Genomic DNA, 22,472 nt, shown 5'->3' with positions numbered 1-22,472 from the left:
AACCCATGCTGTTAGGATCCTATAGCAGAGACTGGACTGTAGGCTACAACTCCTTGGATCCTGTTGCACAGACCACACGCTGTAAGCTCACACTGCTAAGATCTACCAGCATAAACAGAACAAGCATTTGCAATGCAATAGGTCTCGCATTAGGAAAGTTTGAGGTATTGGTATTGTAAATGACAATTTTTTTATGTATGTGTTGGTTTTGAAAATAGCGAAATTAATAACTTTGTCATTTACAATGCCAATAGTTTTAACTTTCGCAAACGTGACACCTATAGCATTTGTAATGCAATATGTGTTGTATTTACATGACTTAGATGTATTAATATTACAAATAACAATGGCTTTTATTTTTTTTAATAATTAATACTTAAATAAAAGTTATTGTAATTTGGCAATAGCTTAAACTTTTGTAAATAACTTTTGGGAAGATTATGTTCAGTGTATTTTATTGTGATGAAAATCCAAGAACAGAAGTGAAATATTAACTTCTTTTTGTGACATTTGTAATAAAGCTTGAAACATTGAGAGAACATATTAGAACCAGTTGTTGTTGAACTGTTGCACAGAGTGATGCTGTGGCGTTCAGTGGTGCTGAGTGATGCTGTGGCCTTCAGTGGTATTGAGTGATGCTGTGGCCTTCAGTGGTGCTGAGTGATGCTGTGGCATTCAGTGGTGCTGAGTGATGCTGTGGCATTCAGTGGTGCTGTGGCGTTGAGAGATGCTGTGCGCTGAGTGGTGCTGTGGCATTGAGTGATGCTGTGGCGTTGAGGGGTTGTGTTGGAGGGATGATTTGGAGGGCGGAGTTTGAGTTGGAGGGTGGAGTTGGAGGGTGGATTTGGATGTTTGATTTTGATGGTGGAGTTGGAGGGTGGAGTTGGAGGGTGGATTTGGAGGGTGGATTTGGAGGGTGGATTTGGAGGGTGGGGTTGGAGGGTGGATTTGGATTTTGAGGTTGGAGTCCGTAGTTGTAGTTTGCGGGTGGATTTGGAGGGTGGCTTTGGAGGGTGGATTTGGAGGCTGGAGTTGTAGTTGAGGGTGGATTTGGAGGGTGTATTTGGATGTTGGAGTTGGAGGGTGGAGTTGAATGTTGTTTTTGGAGGGTGGATTTGTAGTTGGAGGAAGGAGTTGGAGCGTGGATTTGAAGTGTTGAGTTGGAGGGTGTAGTTGGATGGTGGAGTTAGAGGGTGTAGTCGGAGGGTGGATTTGGAGGGTGTAGTAGTGCTTGGATGGTGGATTTGGATGGTGGATTTTGAGGGTAGAGTGGTGGGCGGGTAGAGTGGTGGTGCTAGAGTGGTGGTGCTAGAGTGTGGGCGCTAGAGTGTGGGCGCTAGAGTGGTGGATAGGGTGGTGGTGCATAGGGTGGTGGCACATAGAGTGGTGGTGGATAGAGTGGTGGCGCATAGAGTGGTAGAGTGTTGATGGAGAGAGTGGTAGAGTGGCGGCGGTAGAAGGCTGTACTGTGTGTGAGAGAGAGTGTGTGTGTGAGAGAGAGAGTGTGTGTGTGAGAGAGAGAGAGTGTGTGTGTGAGAGAGTGTGTGTGTGTGAGAGAGAGAGTGTGTGTGTGAGAGAGTGTGTGTGTGAGAGAGAGAGTGTGTGTGTGAGAGAGAGTGTGTGTGTGTGAGAGAGAGAGTGTGTTGTTAGGACTAGAAACATGTAAGCGCTTCCCGCACTACAAATCCCAGAATGCCTTACCAGAGAGGGAGGTAATGTGCTGTCCCATAAGGCCATTGAGAACTGTCATGTGTCCTGAAGGGAGGTTCATAAGCCTCTCCTACCAATATGGCGGTGCTTGGTTTTCCTTGCTCAACCCTCCTTAGACCTTTCAGAAGCCTCTCCCTGTATTTCGTCCTATGATCCGTGTTTCCCGTGTTTGGTGCCAGAAGAACAGTGTATTCCCTTTGGGTACACCTTCCTCTCTGGGATTCCTATTCCGAACTATTGGAACTATTGGTGTTGTTACGAAAGACTCCCTTCTCCCCTGCTTTTTAAAGAACAACCTTACTCCACGAGGCATTGCTTCTTTTTTTTTGGTGAACTTTATAGTTCAAACAAAGCCGCTGCATTTCAAAACGCGAGGACGCGTTTATTCCCAGAGACCTGCTCCTGTGCACAAAGCCACTGCCCGCTGCATTTCAAAACGCAAGGACGTGTTTATTCCCCGAGACCTGCTCCCGTGCACAAAGCCACTGCCCACTTCATTTCAAAACGCGAGGACGCGTTTATTTTCGTTTCATTTTCAAAAGGCGTGCAAGCCTCTTTTCTTCCAGATGCAGGACGCATCTTTCTGCCGGATATAGTGAGAAGGTTATTTAAAACGCAATAGCGTGATTGTTTTGGCCACAAGGATATAACCAGAAGGAGGCGTGCTCGCGACAGGCTGGGGAGCGCGCGCACAGGTTCCAGGCAGCGACGGAAGCCTGTGTCGTGTCGCGCGCCTTGGGTCTCGTCCCCTTTTCCTCTTCTGTTTGGAAGACTCCGCTCCTGGTAGTGCCCCCGCCCAGTGTGTGCACCGCGGGGGCCTGTTTCCTACGCTGGGGGCCTGCAACCGCCGCTCCCTGCGATGTTGGCGGAGGCTGGCGTAAGTACCGATTGTATGGCAGATCTCCCGATGCATGGGGCGGGGGTGTGTGTCTGTGTGTGCGTGCAGGGGGGGTTAGGGGGCGGCGGGGTGTGTATGCGTGCCTGTCTGTATGTGTGTGTGTGATGGGGGGAGGGCGGCAGCGTGTGTATGTGTGCCTGTGTGTGCAGGGCTGTGGGGGCTGGCTGTGTGCGCACGGGAATATGAGGCACGAGAGGGGCACGGCGCCGTGCGCGCCCACGAGGTCAAATCTGCGCTCGTGCCCCTCTCGTGTCCACATTCCCAAATACGGCTGACAATAGGTCTAGAAGCAAACAGCAAGCAATGCTTCGCATTGAATGCAGGTCTGCTCGACCTTAAAACATGGGCTCACAATGCAAGGATCGTATGACACGGACAACTAACTAAGATTTTTTATAGGCTATTTTAAGCTGACACTGCTAGGATTATGTAGTGCTGACAGAGAGGTGGAAGGTGACCTGGAAGATCACCACTAGGATTATGCACCACTGACAGAGAGGTGGAAGGTGACCTGGAAGATCTCCGCTAGGATCATGTAGCACTGACAGAGAGATGGAAGTTCACCTGGAAGCTCACCACAAGGATTATGTACCGCTGACAGAGAGGTGGAAGCTGACCTGGAAGATCACCGCTAGGATCAGGTAGCACTGACAGAGAGGTGGAAGTTCACCTGGAAGCTCACCACTAGGATTATGTACCACTGACAGAGAGGAGGAAGCTGACCTGGAAGATCACCGCTAGGATCATGTAGCACTGACAGAGAGGTGGAAGTTCACCTGGAAGCTCACCACTAGGATTATGTACCGCTGACAGAGAGGTGGAAACTGACCTGGAAGATCACCGCTATGATCATGTAGCACTGACAGAGAGGTGGAAGTTCACCTGGAAGCTCACCACTAGGATTATGTACCGCTGACAGAGAGGTGGAAGCTGACCTGGAAGATCACCGCTATGATCATGTAGTGCTGACAGCGAGATGGAAGCTCACCGCTAGGATCATGTAGCACTAACAAACCGGTAGAAGCTCGACTAGATGCTCACCACTAGGATCATGTAGCATTGACAGAAAGGTGAACGATGACATGGAGGCTCACCGCTAGGATTATGTAGCACTGAAAGGGTGGTGGAAGCCTTGGCTAGACTAATATAGCACGGACACAAAGGTGGAAGCACACACTTGAGCAATCGCATAGAACTGACAAAAAATGGACGCTTCCACTCCTGTCATCATGTAGCAGTAATAAAGATGGAAGCAGACTCTGCCAAGGTTCCTTAGTGCTGACAGCACACTGATCTTCAAATTGTTAGACTCCTGTAGCATTGATTGGGCACCAAGCTCACACTGGCAGCCAGACACTGGAAGCTCTTGGCAGTAGCAGCAGTTAGGAGTCCTGCAGCATGGGTTAACAGTTTGCCTTAAGCAAAGTGTCTGCTAGTTTCAGCAGGAGAGAAGGTTTGTGGCTTGCTGTTACATAGTTGAAAGAATAAGGCATAGGGTCAAAGTGGCGTGAGGGGGTATTGGGGTGAAAAATTATACTTAGTTGTTTGCAGAGGTCTTTATAAAAGGGGTACCATTGAGGAGGACATCACTTATGTTTGTGTTAACTATCCAAATGTTTTTTTTAAATAATTCATCAAGTGTTTAAAAAGTTTCCAAAACTTCTTCTTTTTTTTTAACAACCTTCACCTGGTCATAACTTTGGCTTTGGTTAGTACATTTTCTCAACTTGCCGAGCCATCTTTTCCAACTCTTATCTTAGCCAATTCGGACACTTAAGCTAAGTTGTTGGATTTGTAAATTTAGTAAACACCAAACGGGCAGATATACTAAAACACTGGTCACAAAAAGTAGTTGCAACTTCTGTTTGTGATCAGCATTTATTATTGCGAACCCGACCTATGTACTAATAGGTCAGTTCAAAAACTACTGAATCTTAGTGATTTGCCAATTAACCTGCCTAATTCATACTAATAGGGCAGTTCAGAACTTGGGACTCACTGCAAATGGTTACAATCACAGGGATGGTGGCCTGCAAGAGTCAATCCGCCACCATCCAGATGACTGCTTTTCAAAAATGAGATTTAAAAAATACGAGAAAAAAACAGCCCAATTTCTTTAAAGGAAACTGGGCAGCTTTAAAAACAATCATTTACAATGCAACAGTCTCGCCTTTTCAAAAGTTAGAGCTATTGGCATTGTAAATGACAAATTTTTAATTTATGTGTTCATTTTGAAAACAGATAAATAAATGGCATTGTCATTTACAATGCCAATAGCTTAATCTCTCGCAAATGCGAGACCTATTGCATTTGCACCCACACACACACACACACACACAGAGCCACCCACACACACACATAGATGTGGTGGCGGTGGATCTGGTGGATGTGGTGGTGGTGGATGTGGTGGAAGTGGTGGTGGTGGATGTGGTGGTGGTGGGTGTGGTGGTGGTGGTGGTGGATGTGGTGGTGATGGTGGATGTGGTGGTGATGGTGGATGTGGTGGTGGTGGATGTGGTGGTGGTGGATGTGGTGGAAGTGGTGATGGATGTGGTGGTGGATGTGGTGGTGGTGGATGTGGTGGGTAATGTGGTGGTGGTGGATGTGGTGGGTGGGTGATATGTGGTGGTGAATGTGGTGGTGGATGTGGTGGTGGTGGTGGAAGTGGTGGTGGTGGATGTGGTGGGGTAGTTTGTTGCAGAAAGTTGACCGCGGGTTAGTTATATTGTATTGTGTCGAAGAATTAGCGTGGGGATTCGAGTGCATTATTTGGGAAGTAAATATCACGAAACGGAACACTAGAACACTGACCAAGATGGCGCTTAAGCCCCTCCCTTCCAAGTCGTGTAGTATATAACACAACACTCCCAACAGGTTTTCCACTCCCTTTAGAAAACCCTTAAAAGTGCAAATAAGCAATTAAAAGCGGTGACATTAAAACAAACAGTATCTGGGGTCGTGCTGACATGCGATCTCCCATAGAGTATAAACTATTTAAAAACTAATAGCGATGTGGAATTGCAGCAGTTATGCGTAAAGTGCTGAGTGCAACAGAAGTTTACCTTGGCAGCAAGCCGGTAGAGCGTTCAGTTTGACACAGGGAGCTCGATGCAGGTGAGCATGCTCTTCAAAACCATGCAGGAAACCCATCCAGAACATGTTTTCCTCTCCCTAAATAAAAGTCGGCTAGTTTAGGTCGAAGTGGATTCAAGGTCTGAAACCAAAACCGCATTTCTGGAGAACAGTCTCATGTGTGCGCTACGGCAAGGATGTTAAAGGGGGGGCGGGCGGTCGGAAACCCAGCTTTCCTTTTCGCACTATGAGCCACCATCTTGGCTGTCGTAATGTTGATTCTCTACATAGATTACATCTACAAGCTCTAAGGGGTGAGGAGAAATGGCTTCCAGTTATGAGTGATGGATTGGCTTTATCCCCGGGGATGTAACCATCCTTAACTATGAATTGGCTCTTTTTGGAGTAACCTCCTACAGAAGCATAAGGAATTCGGTTATGGGACCAAACAAAGTTACAAATTGGTGCAAACCTTATAGGAGTCATTAGGCAAGTTTCACAAAGATAAAAAAGCAGGTGGTATGCCAAAATGAGCAAAAGAAAGCATGACAGTGCAAGTGGACTGTATCAGACGAGATACAGAAGATGATGGAGAAGTGTGGCTCACTGGTTAGAGGAGGCAGACCTGGAAGCAGAGGTCAGCCCGGGACCAGGGTTCAATTCCCGGCTCGGCGGGGTCTTGAGTCCTAAAATGTCCACGGACTCGACAATTCTCGCTCCGGTGCCTACTCGATTCACGGGTTCACACTCTGCGACTCTGGGCAATAGCTTGCTTAATCTCCACAATGGCCCCTCGCGGCGGGATGCCTGGCTTTCACCTTGCGGATACCCTGCTGGGGTTATCTCACAGGGGAATACCAGGACGGGTTCCCTAAGCAAGCGCTTAGAAACCGCTCGTGATTTGCGCTATATAAATTCCTGTACATTTACATTTACATTTGAGACACTACACCTTTCCACCTCACCTCTTAACACTAACCCCACTCTAGTGAACATAACGGAGTTTTCACCAAACCCATTCTAATGCTTCCTTTAGAAAACCCTCAAAAGTGGAAAAAAGCAATTAAAAGCGGTTACATTAAAACAAACAGTATCTGGGGTGGCGCTGACATGCGACTCCCATAGAGTATAAACTATTTGAAAACTTATAGCAGAGATGTGGAATTGCAGCAGTTATGCTTTTAAGGCCAGCTTCCATAAACACTAGAACACTGACCAAGATGGCGCTTAAGCCCCTCCCTTCCAAGTTGTGTAGTATATAACACACTACTACCTCCCTCCGCGCGGGCCCTGGGCCTTCTCCCCCTCCGCAGCACCTGGATCTACTCTCGGGCCTGGCGCCGCTCCCCCTCGGATCTAATTCCGAGCCTGCTCACCCACGGGTAGGCGCTGGCTGAGGTAAGATGGGGGACGAGGAGTTAGTGGTGTGCTGTGTGCGGGAGGAGGGTGTGTGGTGGGGAGGGCTTGGAAAATAATGGCTTCACCCTCCGCGCTGATACAGGAGGAGGCGAGGCCTGGGAGGCGAAGGAGAACAAACAAGGAGTTAGTGGTGTGCTGTGTGCGGGAGGAGCTATACCCAGAGCCTTAGGCCCGTACTTTTCAGACTGGGGGGCGTGTTTTTGACTGACAATGTTACTAAGTAGAAAGAAAGTCAAAAACACGCCCCCCAATCCGAAAAGGACGGAGCTAAGATCCAAAGAAGAACGTCACTGGGACCTCTTCTCCAATGGTTGGCCACCGTTTAGGAGGCCAGCCAATGGAGAAGAGGGGCGGGGCTTAACCTCGCTACTCAAAGTCGTTAAATCTCGTCAGCGAGACTGCGCATGTGCGCAGCCTACGCCAGCCGAGACCTAAAAAGTTTGACTTTTGGAAAGTTTCACTGAGATTTGCAGCGGTCCTCTGGACCACTGACAACTCCCTCTGAAGCAGCCACCTCAGTTTCAATAGGGGAAGAGATCCAATGGGGTATGGGTCCATTTGGACCCATTTTTGCGAATGAGTTACCACTCCAACTTGGAAGTCAGTAACTTTTCAATGGCTTGCAGCCAGAAATCCGTTTGCAAACCATTGATACATCGATATTTATTTCCACAATTTGGAAGGGACGCCCACAACACACTTCCAAATTGCGATATGGTATCCATTGAGAAACCCATTTCAGGAGTCCTCAAAACTTAACCAACTCCTAAAATGGATTTGGTCCATTGGAAATAACTTTTTGGGGGTCGTAAACACTCCAAGTTTGCGAATTGGAGTGTTTGCAACAGCTAAAAATGTTTTTACATCTGGCCTAAAGTTTTAATTTCAGACAGAATGCAATTTAAGTGACTGTTCTTTGAATTAAAATTGTCAAACTAAATGCTTCGAACTGTGTTCCACATCTATTGCTACAACTGTTAGGTACCCTCGGGTCCGAGTGCGATATAAAAATATATATATACATTATTTTCATTTAGGCATATTGTAGGTATATTTATTTTATGTTGATGTCATGCAGATCGGGGATGGGTCGCTCCCTCGCTCACCTACGCTGTATACTGCATGAATATAGGCTAGGGGTCTGAACGGATTTAGGAAGCGAGGAATAACAATGACTCAGGGAGGCTCTCGCAGGGCTGGGATTTATAAAGGTTGGGGCACGTGGGTCTGGGGACAGGGCTCCAAATCGGAAGTGGATTGTAGGGGTTTGCAGGCCCACCTGCCAGACCTCTCCTGAGAACATCGATGTCCCAGAAACATGTTCTTGGCAGAGGTTCCCTAGCCATCTCCGGTTACCTGCTTGCCAAACAAAGGCAGGGACCTTTCCTGAAAGCCATATCAGCCCGCAGGGTGGGGCCGGCCGGTATTGATTCTCTCCCTGCCACAGAGCGCGCAGCCGGAAGGGCTGAAGTCTCCTTCGGAGGCGGGCGCTGCTCTTGATCCCACAGACAGCGCTGCGCAGCTGGGTCCCAAGGTGATGTAACCAAGTACAGGGAGTGGCGTGTTTGAGAGATGTGGCTTTCAGGACAGGTGTGTTTTTTTTTAAACAACAGGCCAAGCGTTGCCTGCAGAGGGAAGGAGGTGCAAAACCTGCATTGTAAGTGATAGCTGTGCTCTTAACATCCACTTTGGGGTGTTGAACCTGTAGGGAAAGACTTAGTTTACGGAATTTTATCTGCAACGGATCTTCCACTGTTTGTCAGTTTGCAGTAAAAAGAAGAGACTAATACATTATTATCTTGTTATGGCCCTAGAATTTTAGGAAAACACCCTTTGCTTTGTTAAGAAAATCGGTGATTATTTAAGCTGTTCTGTTCACGCTGCAGCTAACAATGGGCACTGATTGGAATTAGAATGGTTAAGTATTGTTTACCTTTCATGGATAGGTTGTTAAAAAAACAATAGATAGTTGTAAAGACAAGTGCAACTGTGCTATCTATGGCTGGAGCATTTACTGCATTGTTATGGACTTTTATGTACGTGGAAGTAAATTTGCCACATAATTTGCAATCTCAACTAAACATGCTGTTTCTACCTCAGTGGATCAAGATAATACAGCCAGATAATATGCTATTTAATATTGACTAATCTGTCTTTCTTAAAGTATAATTTAGATAACTGTACCACATAATTTGTTTCCCCATTGCCGCATACAGTGTTCTGCATGGTGGTTGGGGGGCAGTCATTGTGGTTATGAAAACCATATTTCACAGGTATCTGTGAAATAGTGTCCATATTATACCATTTATACTGTTGTATTTTGTGCTTTAAAAGCGTCTGAACGACATAGTGAGAGAGAGAGAGAGAGAGAGAGTGCCTAAAGGTCCCTACATCTTGGTTTTGTGATTCATGGGTCTGCTGATTGCAGAAGGAACAAACATTATCAAAGCCAATAGATCACGCCTGTCCAAGAGCTATTGACTTTGCCAATATGTTGTAGCTACGATGTTCACCAGCGTGGCTGCTGTTCAGCATGGCTAAAAGATAATGGGGTGAAAGAGAGTGGAGGGGAGTGTTATGGACTGGAGTAGACAGTCATGAAATGGTGTGGAGTGGTGTTGAGTGAAGTGGAGTGTCATAGAGTGGAGTCATGTACAGTGTTGTGGAGGGTGTAGTGTGTCAGAGTGGAGAGGGTTGTAGAGTGGAGTGACATGGTGTTGTGAAGTGGTGTAGAGAGTGACTTACAGCAAAGTAGATTGTCATAGAGTGGAGCACCATAGAGTGGAGTAGTGTAGGAGAGTGGAATAGCATTGAGTGGAGTAGAGTGTTGTAGAATGGAGTGCCACAGAATGGGGTAGAGTTTAATTGAATAGAGCGTCATAGAGTGGAGTATTGTGGAATGTCGTAGAGTGGACTTCAGTGAAGAGGCCTAAAGTGCAGTGGTGCAGAGTAGATTGGCGTAGAGTGCATTGGTTTTGAGTAAAGTGATGCAGTGTCCATTGGTGCAGAGTTCAGTGAGTTAGAGTAGAGTTGCATACAGTAGATTGCAGTGGCATAGAATGGAATAGAGTGGCCTAGAGTTCACTAACGTAGAGTAGATTGGTTTGGAGTAGAGTGAAGTGGCGTAGAGTGGTGGAGGGTAAAGTACAGAGGTGTAGAGTACAGTGGCGTAGAGCGCACTGGTGTAGAGTGCAGGGGTGCAGAATGGATTAGAGAGCCGTAGAGCGTAGTGGCATTGCCTGCATTGGCATAGAGTGCAGTAGAGTAGCATAGAGTTGAGTGGTTTAGAGTACAGTGCAGTGGCGTAGAGTGCCTTGGCATAGAGTTGTGCAGAGTTCAGGCATGCAGAGTTCAGTGGTGCAGTGGCTAAGAGTGCAGGGGTGCATAATACAGTGATATGGAGTGAACTGGCAGAGTAGAGTGGAGTAGAGAGGCGTAGATTGGATTGGAGTAGAGTGTAGTGGCATAGAATTCATTGGCTTAGCGTGCAGTCAAGTGTTATAGAGTAGAAAGCTGTGGCACAGAGTAGAGTGGTATAGAGTTCACTGGCAGAGAGTTCAGTGTTGCAGAGAAGTTCATAGAGTGTAGTGGTGTAGATTAGAGTGGCACAGAGTGCATAAGGGTAGAGTGCAGTGGCGTAGAGAGGTGCAGAGTATAGTGAAACGTTGTAGAGTAGAGTGCAGTGACGTAGAGAGTGGCAGAGTATAGTGGCATACAATGCAGTGGTGCAGAGTAAATTGGCATACAGTGTATTGCTTTTGAGTAATGTGGTATAGAGTTTAGTGGCGTAGGATGCTGCAGCGTGAAGGGGAGTGGCACAAGGTAGACTGCAGTGGCATTTAACTGAATGGTGCAGAGTGGAATAGAGTGGTGCAGAGTGCAGTGGCATAGAGTTGAATGTTTCAAAGTGAAGTGGCGTAGAATGCAGTGGTGCAAGCAGATTAGAGTGGCTTTAAGTGGATTGGCATGGGGTGCAGTAGTGCATAGTAGAGGAGTGTGGGTAGAGTGGATTGGCGTAGTGTTGTAGAGAAGAGAGGCTTTGAGTGAAGTGGCCAAGAGTGGAGTGGTGCAGAGTAGAGTACAGTAATGCAGTGTGGAGTTGCATAGTGTGGAGTGGTGCAGAGTAGAGGGCAGTGGGGTGGAGTGGTGTAGAGTGGAGTAAAGTGGAGTATGCATGGTGGGGTAGTGCACTGCCATTACAGACAACACACCTTCAATTGAAATTACCATTATATTTGCACAGACATAAAGTTTTATTGATAAAAGTATACAGTGCACACATGATAATGTATGGAAATGTCATCACCTAGTGTATTAATGTTTTTTTGATCACATTAAAATATGTTTCCTCCACACCTCAATATTACCAAAAAGTGTGCTTAATTTGTGCTTTCCATATTATGAAATATCTACACAGTTCATTTACAGATATATATATTTTGTCATAAAGAAAAGAAATATCACACAGCACACCCTGAGTAGCCGGCATGATTGTCACATAAATCCTCTCACTTTGAAATCAGAGAAAGAAAAGTAAACCCAAGCTCCCTGGAAACAGAGCCCGACATTTGACACCTGCCTTTGAAAGCACAGCTAATGTGACAAGATAAGAACAAGATTTAAAGGCCTGTTTGCAGAAATTCAGCACTGGTGGAAGAATACAGCAAATAGGGTTTGGGCAAGGAAAGGGGCGAACTCAAGCCGGACAGCCTAAAACAAATTAAGCCAGCAAATAGAAAGCTAGCAAATGTGAGTTACATACCACAACGTCAATTGTAAGAAATGGATGGAAGGCCTTCCCAGGGAAACTTTTTGAATGTCCCCAGTTTGTCATTAGAAAACCAGACAGCTGCGCTGTCTGTTAGGCTTCAACCTAAAAATGTATGTCTGTCTTCAGTCAGGGTGATTGCGTGTTTTGTGCAGATTTTCTCCTAGCCAGGTTAGGTGCATCTGTCCCTTGTTGCTGGCTTTCAACTGATTAGTTGAGGTCTTACTAGTGAAATCTGCACAAGCACAGACCTCTCCACACCTCTACTGTCAGTAGCTTTTAAAGGTTAGAAAGTTAATCTACACAAAGGGCCTTCCTTTGAGCTTTAACCGCATCGCTGCGGCGGCTTTTCCCGCTGTGTGCGGCAATTTTCAATTTACCGCGTTACATGACGAGCTCAGCTCGTCATCAGCACACGAGCGCCGTAGCTGATGACGAGCTGAGCTCGTCATCAGCATCGAAGGGGTTAATAAATGAAGAACCTCTGAAGTGAAAAATACAGAACCATGCCTTGGACTAGTAGTGTAAGGATGTTTGCTGCCCCCTTCTGAAGTTGTATGAGAGTGGGTGAAGTCCTGCAAAGACTGTTTAACTCTTGTTTTATCTATTACACACTCTATCTAGCCCCTCCTTGTGACTTCTGGTTATTTGTTGGATGGTTGTCTGGCATCTCCTACTTTCATGAGGCCAGGTTGCTTGAGGGTGGGAACAGGGTTGAGGCATTTCGACTCCTGTACCTGAGCAGGGTCAGTACTACATTAAGGCCAGCAAGAAACTGCCCTGTGGTGTCATCTAAAACAAGCATTGGCAAAGCCTATAGGTCTTGCATTTTCCAATGCCTTTTGTTCATGTTGTACAGCATCGAGTAACGTAGGAGCGGGTGGGGACAGGAACACATTGGAGAAAGAAAGACAAGATGGACAAAGCAAGCCATCGAATAAGAAGCAAGTAGATAAGAGTGACAAATAAGCCAACCAGTAGTAAGCGATGGGTGGGCTTTAAGCCCACTGTAAATTCTTGGTAAGCTAACAGCATGTTGTTTGCAACCAGGTAGTTGCTCTGTCTGAGAGGCTGGACATAGAAATGGCTACAGGAGTGGTCCAGATTACTGCAAATGATATACTAAGGCACTTGAGCAAGTGTAAAGATAGGAATGGCATAATGCAGTTTTTCCTGGTGCTCCAAAATTTATTTTTAGCAGTGTTAGCTGGTAGGGGAAACATTGTCCATCTGCGTGAGCCGCTGGGCTCCAAGGTTGTCTGTCACATTCTCACTTAATTTTACCTGCTAGCAGCTTCTCCTAGTGCCCACCGCTCAACAAATAGCAGATCTGCCTGAAGACTTTGGCAGGAACTAGGGTGGTGATAAGGGCGCCTTCAGACTGCTTTTGCTTCCTTCTCAGCGCTTAGACTCTGCAGTGTTACACGTTCTACAAAATCAAAGTATTATTATTCTCACGTAACTACTGTGCGTTGAGGATTTCAAGGGACTTGTTGGTTTGCAATGTGTCCCAGCCTACCTGGATAAGTTGAGCTCTTTAAAGATAGAAGTTACTATTCATTCATAGAGCAAAGAATGGAATGGTTTTGTGAATGAATGAAGTGATTAGTATTATTATAAAGGGGTTTATGCCACAGGCCAATTAAGAGCGAATGAAACAAGGTGACAAACTGAGTGGTGAAGTCAGACTTTTGATGTTAGAGAGCGTGAAGACAATGAAAGATCTTGGGGTATGAGCCGGGCATGCGTGTTTGCAGCCGGCCTGGCTCCAGAACAAATAACCATCGTGGCCACCCGAATGGAGAAAAACAAACGGTTTCTTCTGAAGAGTTTGTGCGTGATGCCAACTAGACCGAGCTCTTTGCCCAACCCCTTTCAGGCTGTTTGTGAATACGCCATGGCCCTGCGCAGGAGTTCCGTCTGTTGTAACTACCTGTCTTTCCATGCTTTCCCGCCTCGACTGAGCAAGTGTATGCATTGCAAGCATGCAGACTCGCGAAAACACACTTTCCTCAAAATATTCGAGACGTGGGGTTAGAATAGTAAATTATCCTACGGTTTCTACCCTCAAATATTTGGGCCGCCGCTACGCTTTTGAGGGAAGCGCGGAACTACAGCAGCTTGCACGAGTCATGGAAACATAACGCCGGCCTTGGCAAGCGTCTGTCACGCACGGGCAGGCTCTGAACTTTGGCTGAGCGGGCTGGCGGGGCAGCGCCTTTCCCCCTCGGCGGCGCACTCATTGGGCACAACCAACGTGCACATTTGGAGAGGGGTGGGGAGTGCCCTGGTTTCAGCTCTTTACAGTTGAGGAACTTGCCTGCTCTTTGGAATGGGTGAGCAGTAATTCACGATAGCTGCAGAGATAAGAGCCGAGCCTCGGAGGAGTGTCACAGGTAGCACCTGAAAAGCTCGCACACAGGACTTTCTGTGCCTGGAGCACGCGTCTCCCCCACGAAGGGGTTATGCCAGCGACTGGGAAGACCCGAACAGGCATTTTCCGAAAGCCATGATGCTGGTGTTTTAATATCACAACTAATGGGTGTTAATACGAAGGTCAGAGTGTGTTACAAGAGTTTTTTTGTGGTTCACACGCCCTTCTACCCTGGCGCTTCAGTTAGTTTTCTATCCTTGTAATTTCCTTGCATTTCTCCATCTTTTCCCTTCTAAACAAATTTCCAGGTGTGCTCGTGTTTTGTGCTGTTCTTTCTCTAAAGCGTTCAGTGCACTGTGTCAGCAGATTCCCAACTTCGCTGGTTTCCATTTCTTTTCATTAAGGGTCTCTTAGCTAAGAATAGACAACATGGCAGGCCTTCCTACACACAATCAAGATTGTGTCTCCTGTATGTTCCCTCTTCTCTTCCTGCCGTGGTATCTTACTGGCTTCACCCTCTTATTCAGCTTACCCTCGGGAATATAGAATGCATGTCCTTAGACTGTGTCTGATTTCGTACCTCTTTCCCTTGCCTCTCCATGTAGAGTATTATGCCAAGGCCCTCGATTCTTGTCTGTTTCAAGACCCTTTTTGAGTTTGTTGATCCTTGGCTATAGTTTGCCCACTGGTTTATCTCATCAGCACCATGGTACATACAGCATTGTGGGTGTCCAGGGTTCAACTGGATTACAGATCCCCACACTCTGCATGTGGTAGAGTTTGGAGTTATCTATGTTCTCATGTATGTGACAACGAAGGATTCAGACCTTTGAGTGTTGCTTAACTCGATGGTTAGCAGAGGTAGATATGTGCCGTTTTAGGATCAGAGCTGGTGTGGTTCATGCCTGGCATAGTTGAGGCTGAGAGTATGAAATATTCATAACTCACCATGCCATTGAAAAAAGGCTTCATTCGAGGCTGGTCTACTAGATTGTGTAGGACCATGAGGAAGAAATTGTGCCCCAGAAGACGCATCAGAAGAGTTGTCCTATATTTTGTAGGTAGAACCTCTTCCAGGAATATAAAGTTAGAAAACACTGGTCATATGTCACGATGTACTGGCTATGGACAGTTTGTGCTTTAGATCTTGTTGTCATGCACTGCTTTGGCTCACGGCATCTACTTACATCATTTTTACCCTTAGAGGCTCCATTTATGGTACTGGCCACCTGTTCATTATAGTATAGGTATTGCTGTTACCACACTTGCAACATCTTTACAACAGGGCTCAGACTTCAATGAGGAGTTACAGACAGGTTTGTTTTCTTTGTGGTATGGTGGTGCTCTGTGTCCACCTTCACATGCTTCTTTTTCTAGTCTCTGAATGTCCACTAATTCAAGAAAAAAACTCTTTAGGGTATTTTCAGATGTTCTGTTTAGTTTGAGAGCAGTTTTTGCCCATGGAGACAGTTTAAAGGATGCCATTTCTTGTTGCAGCCACTGTACAAAGGGTTCTGAAAAACCACTTTCTCTTGAACTCTCTGTGGTTTGAGGATGAATGGTCCAACAGAAAAGATCCACAAATCATTGGTTGTTCACCAGAGCACCTTGGTCTTTATGTAGTTGTTCCAGATCATCTCTTGCTATTTCTAGATGTTCATGGTAATAGACTGGTAGCTGATAGGCAAGAAAACAAGGACTTATCGAGAATTCGTTCTGTGTCTGATAAGAAATTTCAAAGAGTCTAATTTCATACAAAGTTCTCTTACACCTTGACCATAACTACTGTCAGTGTACTTAGCTATTCATTAACCTGTTAGATAACTCGGTGGGTAACATGGCTTAGTGAATGAAGTGTTTGCTGCTGGCATCTGTGTGTGATATCCCAGCAGGTCCTACTCAGGCTATTTATCCTCCTTAAGTAGATAGACTGAGTACAATTACGTTAACTTACAGTGGCTAATGTTATTTACTGCGCTAAGCAAAAAGCAAAACTTTTGGAGCGCTAGGTTTATAACAGTAATTTATTGTTATTATCAGTAAACTCTCAAAACTAGGCGTCTATGTCCATTGGACTATAGATTCATCTTCCTGATTAATGGATCACGTTTGACTGCACTGATGCCTTATTATTATGACTGCCAAACTCTTGGATATCTGTTCTGTCTGTGTTTTTCAGACAGTTCTAGTAAATTCAATCGAATGCAAGAATATAGGCCAAAATTAGCCCAAATGAAGTTCTGCCGTTTTGAGAGGGAGGAAGGTAGCCCTCTTTCCATGGCCGTGGCCTCATCCTGCGATTGATCTGACCTCTTGATTTTACGGGTCGCTGGCTGCCCATTGTCCTTGGCTTCCCCTTATTGTCCTTCAACAGATGGATTGACAGCCCCCATCCTCTGGCCCAGCCTGCCTTGTGCTTTTTTCTTGTTTTTTAATGCCGCACTTCTGTGCTGCCTGACCTTTCCTTGTCCCAGTCTCTTGCCACACATGCTCTCTTGTCTCCTTTCATTTTCAAATGGTTTGCTTTGGGTTTTTTGGGTGGGCTCCTGGGTCCTCTTGGCAGTGTTCTGTGTTCCTCATCCCCACAGCACCCACCTTTTCTACTGCTAGGAATTCACCTGTATCTTTCCTAGCTCTCTTCTCCATCCCACCCAGTGTAAGGTCTGCTGTTCCCTGGTTTCCACTACGGCTGTGTTGTATTTTCACTTGTGATTGGTTGCGATTTTTCAGTGGTTCACTTTGTTTCACTTCCGGCTCTTCTCAGTTCCACTTGCTGTTGTTTTCTTTCTGCATTCTTCCTCTCCCAGAGCCCCATCCATCTCTGTGCGTTGGTGTGGTAGTCTTGTGTCTGCTGTCCTGCACTCCTCCCGCCCCTTCTTCGTCCAGTTTCCTAGCTCCAGATTGACTCCAATCCGTGTTTTCCTGGTGGTCCTCTTGTGTACCATGGGCCTTAGCGCTGCCTACAGGCAGTCATTCTGCCAGATTAGCCCTAATCCGAGACGTTCCTTCTACCAAAGCCCCTTCTGTTCTACACTAACCTGGTTTTACCTTTTGTTATATATAAGGGAGTGTTACCCAGGGTGCAAGTTGGAGGTACACACAGTTAGACAGTGTCCACCCACTATTTTCACTGGGTAGAGACTGTCCACCTTGCCAAGAAGTCGGGCCCTACTGAAATATGCTGTACTGCTCGGTGTAATTTTCAAACCCCAGAACACATTGAGCTGCGCCTGCACTTTGTCTGCTTTCGTTTCGAGAAGCAATGTGCAGGGGCAAGGGTGCTTTGTTATATTAAATTCCAGCTGGGCCCACACCAAATGCCGAACTTAAGGGTCCATCAGGCCGCCCTTTGTTCGAGTATCATGCCGGGGAGCTATCTGGAGCCTAACAGCTAGATTCAAATGCAGTGAAAAAGAAACAAAGGCACACAGCTTATTACTTACTTCACAAGTACGTAAGAGAGACATGTTTTTGACTTTGTTCAATCCCTGTGTATGAGATATGCATCCACAGTGACAACGTCAGATGTATTGTCTGTCCCAGTATTTACTCAATAGCAATTTAAATGCCAGTATTTTGTTTTATTTTGTTTATAGAACTACTCATTCCAATGTAGGTGTCAAAGTGGTTTACATCATTGTGTAAATCAGTGTACAGGATGTGTTATATAAGACATTGAGTGTTAAAATGTGTAGGAGTCACATCTCCATCATACCTCACTGTGCTATATTGAAGGATTTTATTTTTGAACTGCAAGTAACCGCTCTGTGTTTTCAAATTAATAACCTTCTTGCTGTCAATTTATTTGTGGCAGAGTTAAAAAAAAGTATACGTTGAGGCCTAGATTTTTCGTCAGCGTTGCACCACTTTTTTTTTGGCACAACCCGACGCAAAATCTAATGTGTAAAATCTCGTAATGAGTTTCATTGTACTCATGATAGATCTGCTACATGTATGTGAGGTCTTAAGATCTGATATCACTTCTTGTGATGTCAAGGGTTGTGATGTCACTTCATGTCATGCCACATGCGATGTCTCGGTCATGATGTTACTTCCATACTAATTAACTTGGATATTCCCCCACTTCGGTTTTTTAGAACTTGTGCCATGATTTTACCCTGTTTTACATTCATAGGGCCAAAGCCGCATTCACATTAGGTAGCGGGGTGAGTGGGGGACTGCCCTGGTTTCAGTTCAGCTGTTAGTAGTTGAGGAATGTCTACTCTTTTGAATGAGTGAGCAGGAATTCATGATAGCTTCACAGATATGCAACAGGGTGAATGCTCTTTGGAACTACATTTTCTTTATTACCTGTTGATAGGAAGTTAAGCCCCCAATTGTGATAAGGATATTATGGATACATAGTTGGTGAGGCCAGAGATTATAGACGGTAGTGGGGGCCTACATGTCAGGGGCAGCAGGTTGTAGCAGCTGCTATCTGTGACTTGCCCATTGGGACCATTGACAGGAGGGAATCGGGTGTATGGCATTTCAGCACTTGGGTTGAAGTGTAAGCCGCCCAACCAGGCAGGAGGGTTTATTTCAGATTAGTGAGGATTCTACAGTCCTATTGTTAGCATTTGAAATTGCTGGGCTGGCGGGCCTACTCCGTGCCCTCACCTCCCACACAACTCTTCCTCACAAAACCTGCTGGCGTTCCCACATACTGTGTGAAAAACTAGGACCCCCTGTATGGCGCTAGAACTCCTAGGACAGGGCAAAATACCAAAGAGAAAACCTTTCCTAGGCAGTAAATACCGTAAATATTACATTAATTTATTTAACATAATGTGGGGGATGACCCAAGCTCAGTACAATAAGTCAACAATTGTTTAAAACATATTGATTATTCTTTTATTGAGGTTTATCTAAAAAGTCAAACATGAAAAGGCTAGATTCAGAAACATTTACATATAGGTGCCTATACATCAATTATATTGTATTTACCATAGGTTACGAGCGGTAAGCACTTTATCCAAAACAATACAATGTAGACATACAAAATACATAAACAACAATTATACATAAAATACAATTCTGAGAGGAATTGGTAAAAAAGTAGTTAAAACTGGACGATTGATATATTGTGGCAGGCCACCTGCTGGTGCTTCACCTCACTCTTCCACACCAGACCTGCTGGTGCACCCACAGTAGTCTTCCTCACCAGACCTGCTGGTGCTTCACCTCACCCTTCCTCACCAGACCTGCTTGGGGCTCCCACACCACTCTTCCTCACCAGACCTGCTGGGGCTCCCACACCACTCTTCCTCACCAGACCTGCCGGTGCTTCACCTCACTCTTCCTTACCAGACAAACTGGTGCTCCCACGTCACTCTTCCTCACCAGACCTGCTGGTGCTTCACCTCACCCTTCCTCACCAGACCTGCTTGGGGCTCCCACACCACTCTTCCTTACCAGACCTGCCGGTGCTTCACCTCACTCTTCCTCACCAGACAAACTGGTGCTCCCACGTCACTCTTCCTCACCAGACCTGCTGGTGCTTCACCTCACCCTTCCTCACCAGACCTGCTGGGGCTACCACACCACTTTTCCTCACCAGACCTTCTGGTGCTTCACACCACTCTTCATCACCAGACCTGCTGGTGTTTCACCTCACTCTTCTTCACCAGACCTGCTGGTGCTCCCATACCAGTCTTCCTTACCAGACAAACTGGTGCTCCCACGTCACTCTTCCTCACCAGACCTTCTGGTGCTTCACACCACTCTTCATCACCAGACCTGCTGGTGCTTCGCCTCACTCTTCCTCACCAGACCTGCTGGTACTCCCATGCCACCCTTCCTCACCAGACCTGCTGGTACTCCCATGCCACCCTTCCTCACCAGACCTGCTGGGGCTCCCACACCACCCTTCCTCACCAGACCTGCTGGTGCTTCACCTCACTCTTCCTCACCAGACCTGCTGGTGCTCCCACGTCACTCTTCCTCGCCAGACAAACTGGTGCTCCCACACCAGTCTCCCTCCCCAGACCTGCTGGTGCTCCCATACCAGTCTCCCTCCCCAGACCTGCTGGTGCTCCCATACCAGTCTTCCTCACCAGACCTGCTGGTACTCCCACGCCACTCTTCCTCACCAGACCCGCTGGTGCACTGCTCCCACACCAGTCTCCCTCCCCAGACCTGCTGGTGCTCCCATACCAGTCTTCCTTACCAGACCTGCTGGTACTCCCATGCCAGTCTCCCTCCCCAGACCTGCTGGTGCTCCCATACCAGTCTCCCTCCCCAGACCTGCTGGTGCTCCCACGCCACTCTTCCTCACCAGGCCCGCTGGTGCTTCACCTCACTCTTCCTCACCAGACCTGCTGGTGCTTCACCTCACTCTTCCTCACCAGACCTGCTGGTGCTTCACCTCACTCTTCCTCACCAGACCTGCTGGTGCTTCACCTCACTCTTCCTCACCAGGCCCGCTGGTGCTTCACCTCACTCTTCCTCACCAGACAAACTGGTGCTCCCACACCAGTCTCCCTCCCCATACCTGCTGGTGCTCCCATACCAGTCTTCCTCACCAGACCTGCTGGTGCACTGCTCCCACACCACTTTCTCAAGAGATCTGCTGACGTTCCCACGCCAGTTCTGTCAGACTGGAAAGCAAAGAGAGACGTCATTCCAGGGGACTCTCTCTCAGTCGCAGACAGTTTGCCCCGAGAGTCCCTGTATTTGTTTCTGGGGCTCCATTCCAGGGCATTCCATGGCGAAGAGGATACCTTTCTTTGGACCGACTTAAAAATGTCGCCAAGTTCTTACAGTCCATTCGTTTTCGGAAACGCGCAGCCTCCATTGAGGGCGCCCTTGGCGAACGATGCACCAGCGCATATTTATTTCCTTGGATACTCCGGGTGGAGGAGGGGAGGGAGAGGAAGAGAGCCAGAGAGAGATGTTTTAAAATACCACGAGAGCTATTCGCAGCGCCGCCTCGGGAGGCAGCTCTCGAGGCACTGCGCGCCGTCTCTCAGGCCTTGTTGTGCTTCCTGCCGCGCGCCTGCTACCGGGAGCTGCTGGGCCCAATCCCCTGACCTGCTTGTCTTTTGTTACAGGATGAACTTTCATTGAGCAGCGAGGAGTTTGATATGAATGACAGCACATGGCTATCAGCTGATCAGCGTGCCAGCCCCAGCCACGACGAGAGAATGCGCAGCCCACACAACCGCCACAGCCAGGAGGACGGTAAGGAGCACACGGCCCGCCATTGTTTGCCGCACACTGCCCGCCTGTCTGGTCTGGCTTTGGGATGGAGGGGTGCCTTTTGTAACCAACGTGCTCTCGCGAGAGCTTCCGCCCTGGGCCTTCCAGTTCCCCATCCTAGGCGTTTCTAGAGATTCTCATGTTGTGATGACTTATCCAGTGGTATCATGCTAGGCCAGGAGCTCTTCAGCTACCCACAAGTAGCCCCCCATGTGTACACCCCAGCCTAACAAATTAGAAGCTTTTGCATGGTTGAATAAATACAGGTATGCAAAATTGAAAAGTGAGTATGTGAGACAAAATAGTGTGCATTTTCTCAAATCAAGAGCTGGTGTTTGGGGAGACATTACTAATATTAACTTGGTGCCAGGGGCATTGCAACTTGGGCTGTTGTGTATTACCCACGTAGCATTCCCCATTGACGAAGCATTTTTTACATTATTGCTGGTAACCTTGCCTGATGCTCTGAGGTGACCACTGCTGGTAAGCTTGCTCATGGTGGCCACTAATGTAATTGTTCCTGATGTTGCCAGTATTAAAACTGTAAAAGTATTTGTATCTCAGGATCATTTTCATGGTACACGAGTAGCTCTTACTACAGAAAGGGTTGGAGACTCCTGTGCTGGGCCATCGCTTGGCACGGAAGAATAATTCATCCCCACATGTAAATTCGTAGAACACGCAGAATCTGGGGAACTGCGGTTACAGGTTAAGCACTTACAGGTTAGGCAGTAACTCTGTCCTATCACTGAACTTACTGACAAATAAATGATGAAACTTTGGTCAGCGCCCCAAGCCTCTGGTCTTGGTGTGGATACAGCAGAAATGAGTGCACTGGAAGGTGTGACTGTTGTAATGAACATGTGCCCACAAGAGCTTCCTCTAGGACCCTTCTAGTTCTCCATCGTTGGATCTTTCCTAGATTCTCATGTTGGGATAACTTGTACGCTGGCATTATCCTAGCATGCAGATGTATAAGTCATGCCAGTTCTAGAGAACCAGAGTTGCACGTCGGTAACTCCGTCCCATCA

General features: G+C 46.9%; 1 protein-coding gene across 5 annotated transcripts in view; it reads left to right on the top strand.

Moving 5' to 3' along the window:
- Positions 1–22,472, top strand: part of NOL4L (nucleolar protein 4 like) — a 412,363-nt gene that overhangs the window by 262,378 nt on the left and 127,513 nt on the right. For 4 of the 5 annotated variants that reach the window (XM_078651785.1, XM_078651786.1, XM_078651789.1 and 1 more), the window contains one exon: positions 21,294–21,423. In XM_078651785.1, coding sequence (XP_078507911.1) covers positions 21,294–21,423 — 130 coding nt within the window. Of the gene's footprint in view, positions 1–14,176; positions 14,424–21,293; positions 21,424–22,472 lie in introns of those variants that run through there. The other variant, XM_078651788.1, reaches the window with a different exon arrangement.

This window comes from Lissotriton helveticus, chromosome 7, assembly GCF_964261635.1.
Source record: "Lissotriton helveticus chromosome 7, aLisHel1.1, whole genome shotgun sequence".
In the NCBI taxonomy this organism is placed as follows: domain Eukaryota; kingdom Metazoa; phylum Chordata; class Amphibia; order Caudata; family Salamandridae; genus Lissotriton; species Lissotriton helveticus.
This window is presented reverse-complemented; position numbering and strand designations above follow the sequence as displayed.